We start from the raw sequence: 9,887 nt of genomic DNA, 5'->3' as shown, positions 1-9,887 counted from the left end.
CAGAGCAGTTCTTTAAATTGGCACCAGTTAGCTTGGCAAGTTTTTCTCACATGAGTTAGAATTTTTTTTAAAATATTCGCCAAATTATCGTTCAGATATTTTTTTAAATAACAATTATCAAGCAATAAAATAAATATTGCTTATGGAAATCCATAGAATGTGTTATAAATCTACTTTACGATTTAAGATTTACAAGTTGGCTACTTTTGGCTTGATATATCAAGCCAAATGCAGCCAAGGTTTCGCCGGCTACCTTCCCATGGAACATGCGGTTATATGCAATAATGTATCGGGTTTAATGAATTTGTAGTCGATGGACATTTAAAAGGGAAATAATAACATCCACTATCTACTCCTTTTATTCTTTAGTGCTGTTAGTTTGTTTTTTTTTTCATCACACGTGAAATGGGCAAGAAAAGAAAAAAGAAGCGGGAAGCACAGGGGTAACAAAATTTTGATAATTATCATTATTTACTTCTATAGTTACAGCAGATTTCCTACAGCTGATTAAACATTCAAATTGATGCGTAAAACAATTCAAGCAAAAGTTTGTTATTGAACAATCATGAAAGTTTTAAAATTCTGCTATGTAAAAAAAATGTAATAAATATTTGTGTGTGTGTGTGTTTTTCCTATTCCACTTATTAATAAATCATTTACAGGGTTGATTTTGCAGAGAACTTTGATAGTATAATCGAAAATATTCAAAAGGAAATAAGGTAAGATTTTTTTTTCCTCAATATCTCGTTTTGTTTTTTATTTATATTATAATTTAAATTATGTTAGTTCGTAGTGTAATAGTTACATATGCAGGCCCGTGTGCAGAATTTCTTAAAGGGAGGGGTTTCGTCTTTAATATTTTTCATTTTTAGCTTCATTGTCAGGAAAACACAACAGTGTGTCAAATAATTCATTTCTGTTTTCTGGTCACAATGAAGGGAGTAGAGGGGGGGGGGCACACCAAAAAGATTAGGTTTTAAGTAATATTACCAATTTAATTATAATATTTTATACAGTACTCGTTTTTCCAAGCACCGTCTATCCGAATCAAATTTGTAGATTTAAAATATATATATTTACTTAAATTAAATAATCATAAGAACGGAACTATTAAATATGCCAAATATTCGGTTTTTGTTTTGATTAAACACAACTCCTGCATAGAATGTACAATAAAGAATAATACTAATTTAACAAACAATATGGCATGCTTTGGAGTGTCGGTCCGAAATCACTGCAGTTGAACTTTGTTGTAGTAAAAATCTGTTTATTTAAGAATGTGTTTGCTTATTATGGGATTTTGGTTTAATCAGATTGCTTTGGTCTCAGTTAGTCTGAAAAAACGAGGTTGTACCGTGCATTTAAGGACCGTTATGAACCCCACATCCTAGTAGGTAAATTCTGGCTGCGTTTAGTAACCACAGTATTTATTCATTTTACTGCTTGCTTAGATTAGAACCTATTATCTGTTTACTGGTGCAGTATATTGCAATTAGTACCAAGAAAATTAAAAATTCTTTTATGATAGGATGTTTTCAGGTTTTATATTCTAAGGTAGTGCTCTCTTAGAAAACTAAATAGGAAGGGATACTTAAAATACACCGCCAGCTCAGTTATTCCATCCGAGGACTGCAGTTTCATGCTTTTTAGCACTCATCAGCCTGGAATAGGAATTAACTGAGCTGGAGGCAGAAAACCTCTTAAAGGAGCCAAGAGAGCCAAACAAACTGGTAGCAAATGTAGAATTAGCGCCCCAGATGAGTGATTGCAGTAATGGTGGGTTTCTGGGCTGATGAATGCTAAAAAGCAGGAAACTGCAGTCCTCAGATGGAATAACTGAGCTGGTGGTGTATTTTAAGTATTTCTGCCTTAGCAATGGCTTAGAGCGGTTACTTACTAGTAAATTCGGTATTGTGGCAATTAATTGGGAAATGCATTTTTTTTCTTCAAAAAAATCAGTTTTATTCAAGTTTCTCATGAATGCATTTTAAACTAATAATTAATATGACCTCCCCTAGACTTAATAACATCACAGACACGTTTTGGCGTGGAATGTACTAGACTGGCACAGCAGAAATTGACAATTTGCTTTGATGTGTGACATCTCTCGCCGTCTTGTTGAAAAACGCCATCTCCATTCGGCCAAAGTGTAGACATGGTTAGAAGCACATTTTGGGTCCATAACGATTCGTAGCTGGCACTTTTCATCATTCCTTCTACGAGAACAAGGGATCCTGTCCCTGAAACTCGGAAACAACCCAAAAATGTCTTTTTAGGCGGATACTTGGGTGCTTGATTAATGTGGTGTGGACGAAAAGATTCACCTTTGCTCCTTCTCACGAACCTGGATATAAGTCCCTAAACCACAAAATGTGTTTCATCAGAAAATAAAACCTTTTCCCAGTCCTTCTCAGTCCATGTTTTATATTTTCGTGCCCATTCTAACCTTTTTTTCTTCATGCGAGACGTGAGAAATTGCTTCTTGTACGGTCGACTTGCTTTCCACCCACACTCTAAAAGCCTGTATCTCACTGTTGAAGGTGCAATGTCAACACTAGCTGCCACCATGGACTTGGACAGATCAAAACTAGTTAATCGAGGATTCATAACACTCATTCAATGTAAACTTTTGTCAGAACAAGCCAAAATTGATCTTTTTCGGCCTCATTTTCCAATACGATTGGTTCCAGCATTTCCTGTCATCTTAAACCGCTGCCATAACCTCCTGACACTTGATTTACTCACTCCACATATTTTGCCTATTTCTTCTAACATTTTAAAAGTGTGTTCTCTAAGTGCAATCACTTTAGCTTGTGTTTCAGGGCTGATATCCAGGACTCTAATTACTCCCACAACACGCAAGCAACTAACACTGCCTTCTTCTAGCCACTTGGCGTAAGAATTTGGCCACTTGCCTGCTACTTACCTGATGTGTACAAACAGCTACTAGTTTGACAATAACTGCTATTTGAACTCTGAGCTGAATTTGAGTGCTTATTCGTTCGCTTACATGTGATAAAATGAAAAAAATAACATTTCCCAATTAATTGCCTTTCATACTGTAGGAAGGGGTTCGTTGCAGATACAAATTACAATACCCAACACAATTATTATTCATCTTCGTAGCGGCAACACTCATCTCTTTTTGTCAAACACTTAAGTCATCATAACCTCCTTATGAGAAGAAATATTAAATGCAGTCAGTGCTTTGCATTGACTGCCCAAACAACTGTTCCTCCTTCCAGTGGCGGATCCAGCCGATTGTTTTGGGAGGGGCCACCCGAAATTTTTGAACAAAATCCGAACTCTCCAGAAATTTTATTAAAATGAAGTTTTAAAAACTCAGTTTTAAGGGTATCGAGACATTAGGTGAAGGGGTGAATTTAGGAATCTCCCTCAATTCAAAATTTAAATTTCCGAGTAATTTTTGAAAATTAGGAAACTAAAAATGCATTTTGTCTATTTTTGATGATGTACAGAGAAAGGAAAATGCGCTGGCCCCAAAATACTTTTTGAAAATAAAACTTAGAAACCAAAATATTCTGTCATTATACATCCGTTAGAAGAGAAGGGGTGCTCTTCTCTACCTCTTCAGCTGTCAGCCTAAAAATGCACCTTTAAGTCGTAATGTTTGCTTACATTAATGGAAATGTGAAGGTGCTTAGAATCCTTCCTTCCTGGAAATATTTTGCCTTTGAGGCTCTAAAAATTTGATTTTTAACTATATTTATACATACTTTAGAAATGGATGGAAGATTCGTTAGCTCCTCCAAAAACCTCCTTTTAAAGCTATTATCACGATATAAAGTAGGGAGGGAGGGGGTCCTATCAAAAATTGTTTGTAATTGAAGTCCCAAAAAATTTCATTTAAGTTGCTTTTAAGCAAGTTAAGTGATAAGGGCTGGATAAGCTAGTTTCCGTTGACATGTTTTCTAAATTAAAGACATAAAATGCAATTTTTTGCTACATATCAAGGCATTTGTGAAAAGGCATGAGAAAGGAAAGTTCTCCCCCTAGTTTTGAAATTAAAGCCATAAAAACGAAAATTTAGGCTCTCTTTGGGCTTGTGAACAATAGGTATACTCTGAGAACAGCAGCATTTAGAGATCGTTCAAGTGTCTGTAGTTGGAATCAAGAAATGATGTAAAAGATGGAGAAAAATTTTGGAAATAAAAGTTTTGTTTCGAGGATAGGGACATAATTTATCTCCCAATATACTTCTTTATCTTCTACCTATACTTCTTTTTCAGTAAAACACATGTTAAATTTTGATATCTTCTCATATTTTTTTCTTAAAAAAATTCCTACGGTCACAAGGCTTTGGGAGGAGCATGGCTCCCATGACCCCCCTCTAGATCCGCCCCTGCCTCCTTCCTCCATCACTGTTTTTCTAAAACATGATTTTAGTTGATAAAGAGAGAACCATCGTAAGTTACCGGGAAACTTCAAAAAGAATGTTCGTTTCAAAAAATGCTGTACACATCTCAACATTAAAGTTAATTTTCAGTCAAATGTGCACTTTTCATCCATCCCCCCCCCCCCAATGGGAGGAGTTTAACCCCTAAAACCTTCCTCTTGAACACGGGCTATACATATGCCTCTATAGATGTCTTTATTCTTTTCTGAACAAGAACCTACTAAGCTTCACAAGTTGGTGCCAAAATGAGCATCTTGCCTCAGTTCCTGCCATTTTTTAAAAACTTTTTTATCCTGTTTCATTCGAAAGTACTGTTAAACTTTAAATTTCATATATCTGCATAGAAAGCATTTAAAAAAATCTTTCCAATTCAAAAGTAGTCCGAAAACTTCTCAAAATCTATGATGGGTGTCGCAGCGCCTGTAGCACTGTTTCTTCTACCAGGCTTGGCTGCTGCTAACACACTAATTATATCACATTTGAGTGCTTGTCAATATTGAAATAGATAATAATTTATTCCCTATTTCATTCTCGTTTTCTCACTCAATTTTAGGAGTTTGAACAAGTCAAATAATTTAATTGTTGGTACAAATGCTGTTTTGAGGGGACTGGAGAAAAACTCTTTATCCATTGTCATGCTGAATCCTGAGAAAGCTAGTTCAGCTATTTACCACTCATTGAAAATGTGGTGCAAGAAAACGGGTGTATTATTCATATCTTTGAAAACAGGCTGTGAACTGCTACAAGACAAGAAACTACTTTCATCTGCAACTTTTGGAGTAAAAGTAAACATCATTTCTTATCCTTGTTTCTTCATCACTTGGTATCCATATTTTTCCAGTGTTACAATGCAGTTCATATTTATAAATGCACATATGGTTCTGAAATAAAATTATATTAAATTCCACATCTCATATTAGGAAACATGAAATAAATTTCTTCTGTTATCAGGGTTTGAATTTTAATAAAAGAAATGGAATTAGGGTTGGCACATTTTCGCCAAAGGTGGATAAAACCTGTAAAAACAGCCCTTGTAAAAATACATATTTTGCAAAATGGGTGTGCTTCATTTAGATATTATACAAATACAATACAAATACAAAAGTGACGACCAGCAACAGGCTCTGGGCCCAGCTAGACTGGTCCTAGTCAATTTACAATCCCCAGTGAAGATCAATGGCCCTCTTAAAACTATCTACTCCCTTGCTCATTACCACCTCTTCCGGTAAACTGTTCCAAGTTCCACTACCCTGCTAAAAAAATAATTTTTCCTAACATCCATGTTAGCCTGAGATTTAAATAGCTTAAAACAATGACCCCTTGTCCTGTTTTCAGTGCTAAACTTCAGCCCCGTAACATCTTTCATTTTAATAAATTTAAACAAATGAATCATATCCCCTCGGTCTCTTCTTTGCTCAAGACTGTACATTTTTAGCCTTTTAAGCCTGGAATCATAGTCTAAGTGAGAAAGTCCATTTATTAGCCTTGTAGCTCGCCTTTGAACCCTTTCCAATACATTAATGTCTTAAGATAAGGAGACCAAAACTGAACAACATACTCCAAATGAGGTCTTACCAAACTTCTATATAAGGGCAGAAGAACTTCTTTAGATTTGTTTGAAATAGATCTATTGATAAACCCAAGCATCTTATTGGCCTTGTTACTAGCAATGCTGCACTGTTGGCTAAATTGTAAATCCTGACTTATTAAGACCCCCAGATCAGTAACTTTGTCTGCCTGACTAATGACTGAACCTTGCAAATAATAACTTGTACACTTATTTCCATGCCCTAAATGTAGCACTTGACATTTCCCAACATTAACAGCCATACCCCATTTATCAGCCCACTCCGTAATATGATCTAGATCCTCTTGCAGCTGTTTTGCTTGTTCTTCATTATCTATAGTCCCCATAACTTTGACATCATCAGCAAAACAATTCATGTTCCCAGAAATATTTTTGTGAATATCGTTCATAAAAACAATGAACAAAACAGGCCCTAACACTGATCCTTGAAGAACCCCGCTTAAAACCTCACTCCAATTAGAGTAATTTCCCCTTACAACTACCCTTTGTTTCCTTCCGGTCAGCCAGTTTTTTACCCAAATGAAAGTTTTCCCTCCTATTCCTATATCAGCTAATTTGCTAAGTAGAGCAACATGCGGTACCTTATCGAAAGCTTTTTGAAAATCAATGTAAACAACATCTACAGGCTTCTTATTGTCCAAAGCCATGGGAACTTTGTCATAGAAATGTACTAAATTAGTTGCACAAGATTTGCCTTTCCTGAAACCGTACTGAAAACTAGTCAATAGATTATTAGTCTCTAGAAAATTTACTATCTTAATTTTTATCAATGTTTCAAAAATTTTGCAAACCACCGAAGTTAGACTCACAGGTCTAGAATTTCTCACACTCCCTTTAGACCCTTTCTTGAAGAGCGGTGTAATGTTAGCCAGCTTCCAGTCCTCTGGCACTGTCCCCGAGTTATGAGAAGCATTGAAAATATTTACGATTACATCTGCTAATTCCTCCGCACATTCAACTAAAATTTTTGGATAAATATTATCAGGTCCCGGAGCCTTAGTTTCTTTAATTTTTTTCAAATGAAGTAAAACGTCATCCCTGGAAAATACAAAGTCCTCAAGCTGTACTATAGCTTGTGTCTTGTTGGTGTCAACTGTTGAGATACATACTAGCTACATATTAGATGTAGCTAGTTTAGTTTTCAGTAATTTTAACTCTGATCTATTAATTTTAATGTTTTTAAACTTAAAACATTCATTAAATCATTAAAGCAGTAATCTAAAAGTTAAGTTTGTAATTTTAATAAAATATTCTTTTGATTAATAACTATATTGTAAGGGTAGAGCATAAAAAGTGGAGAATGAATATCAATAAAATAACTCACTGACTTTGGTTTAAACTATTAAACAGCAGTCATACCTGTTAATAATGAAAAGTTATTATTTTATTTATTGATCATTGCATTGCAAACAAGAAGTTCCGCCTAGAACTAAACGAGCCTACTTTCTTGTATACCAAAATTGACTTTCTAGCATCTGATCAAAATTCTCAAAATTAGCTAAAATCGCAAATTATTTATACCATATTTTAAATATTCTAAGCTGATTTCTAGAAATAAAATATGCTTTGCTCATCTGAAGAATTGGATGCTTAAAAAAATAATAATAAATGAACACATAAAGTAGCAGCACCTTTTGAACAAAGCAGCAAATACATTTTATTCCATTAAAAAAATCTTTAGCTGCTTTCAAAAAGAAAAAAACAGGATTAAAATTAATAAGATCAATAAAATAAATACATCATATCAAAAAAGAAATCATTTGTTTTTTTCCCTGTTGCCAAAAAATAATTTTAAAAATGAATAAATGAAATGTCAACTAAAGAAATAATTTTCAGTTGAAAAAAAAAATCGTCTGTGCATATCATTAAGTAGAAACATCCGAATTTCTCTGCCAAAAACTGAATACATTCTTATTGTATGGGTGAAATGGCGTTTCACTCTAAGTCTTGGTGAGTTGACAAATTTTAAGGTGTACTGCTACAGATGAATTGAGTGAAACAGACGAATCAATAAAATAAAAAAGCAACACAAATAAAGCACAAATTTTCAAATAAATGCTGAAAATATCTATTTCAAGGCTGTTATGGAGTCCTTTCATCAGTGCAAAACATGCTCAATCTAGATGAAAATTGATTTTGCTCACAACTTCAAATTTATCATGATGAAGTTGAAAAACAGCTTCCATTGTGTCGATGCTCTTTTCTCTTTTCCGCAAGCATTTCTTGGGATTACTTTTTTTAAAATTATAATAGTATAATATAATATTACATAAAAAAACACTGTTAGTCATTTATTTTGTTATATTTCAAATATAAAAATATTTTTTGAAAATTAAAGAAATAATGTTTTGATGGTGTCAAATGGAGTGCAAGTCATGCAAGCTAAAAGAGCTCTTAAAGTTTTCAGGTTAGCTGAGCTTTGACTTCTTAATCTTTGAAGCAAAACTTTACTTTCATGCAAAAATATTTTTACCATTTACCCCTTATAGTCTTGGTATTGTGTTTTACTTGTGAAGTAACGTAAATTATATTTGCATACGATTTTGTTTTTCTAAAAAAAATTACATCTTGCCTTTATCTTTTTGTTTAAATTTTAAACTGTATGATTCCTTTAATTTAAGTTTACGACAACAATTTTTATTTTATGTTTTTTATTTTAGAAAAATGAATTGTGCATAAATCAGAAGTTGTCTGATCTTCTAAGAAAAATAAACTTCAGACTAAAGCACTCAAAAAGGTTAGATCAAAATGTGACTTGTTCAACAATGGATGATGAATCATTTATTAAAAGCGAAACTCTTGAAGAAATAAATAAATTTCAAAGTAACTCAAATGTCATTGAACACAATTCAGAGAAAGACTATTATCATTCAAAATGTATTGCTCGTAGTACTAAACTGAAAAATGAAAATTTCTTATCGTTAGAGACTAATTTAGAACCAAATGTAGAATTCATAAATTACGAAAAGCAAAGAATGTCTAATTTCAGCGTACATGTAAGATAATGTACAGTGATTAAGATATGAGTTGATGCCATTTTTTTTTAATTTGCTTCAGTGTATATTTTACTTTTTAAAATAAAACATTTCATAAGGTATATGGTGTTATTATTCAGCTCAAAAATATTTGTCTGCTTTTCTTGTTTGCATATTGTTTATTTTTTCTCTCAATGCTCATTGCAAGGTCGGCTGGCCAACCATTTTTTTTATTCTGGATGTTCATGAGCACCGTACAACTTAAAGCATTTCTCCACCTTATCTTAGTGGCTAGTATTGCAAAAGAAAGATTGAGGTAGGATTTTCCTCTGTACTTTAATTTGAGTTATCAATTTTCCTCCGAACGAATATGTGAAATCAGTTTTTCTCACATTGATGTTGTGCACTTGATTTTTTTTTTTTTTTTTGTTTGAACAAAAAAATAATTTTTTAATGATAACTATAGTAACAAAGCTTCCAACTGTTCCCTTTTTCCCCGAAAAGTCTGTCTTTCTCTTGTGTTTATAAAATCTGGTTCATCTTTTCCTTAAAAATTGCAGTTTCATTTTGAATTTTCTCTGTTACCTTTTTTACCTAAATAAAAGTATGAATGTGTCGTCCTCACCTCTACTCTAATGTTGTAGGTGCAATAAATTTATTCAGTATAGTTTCATAATCTAGTTAATTAAATGTAATCTTAACCAAGAACTTATTTTTTCGCCCACCCAATCAATCGGTAAAAAAACGACTGATTAAAAATAATAGGTTTAGTGGCCCATTATAGTTTTCTAAAGGTTAATCAGTACATACCTAAAACTTGATTCATGTATTAAAAAGCATATTTCCCCAGTGTTTTCTCTGAAGATATCTGTACTTAACTCAAGTGCTCGGAGGGGCCATTTGGAAA

The 9,887-nt window shown here is 33.4% G+C and overlaps 1 protein-coding gene across 1 annotated transcript; it reads left to right on the top strand.

Moving 5' to 3' along the window:
- The first annotated feature begins 267 nt into the window (after nucleotides 1-267).
- Nucleotides 268-9,094, top strand: LOC129221300 (uncharacterized). The gene is made up of 4 exons (XM_054855760.1): nucleotides 268-443; nucleotides 663-719; nucleotides 4,971-5,202; nucleotides 8,666-9,094. The coding sequence occupies exons 1-4, from the start codon at nucleotides 406-408 to the stop codon at nucleotides 9,008-9,010; spliced, it is 672 nt and encodes a 223-aa protein (XP_054711735.1). The 5' UTR covers nucleotides 268-405; the 3' UTR covers nucleotides 9,011-9,094.
- Nucleotides 9,095-9,887: the final 793 nt, after the last annotated feature.

The sequence above is a fragment of the Uloborus diversus genome, chromosome 4, assembly GCF_026930045.1.
Source record: "Uloborus diversus isolate 005 chromosome 4, Udiv.v.3.1, whole genome shotgun sequence".
Lineage (NCBI taxonomy): Eukaryota > Metazoa > Arthropoda > Arachnida > Araneae > Uloboridae > Uloborus > Uloborus diversus.
The sequence above is the reverse complement of the archived record's forward strand: the minus strand, read 5'-3'. Positions and strand labels throughout refer to the sequence as shown.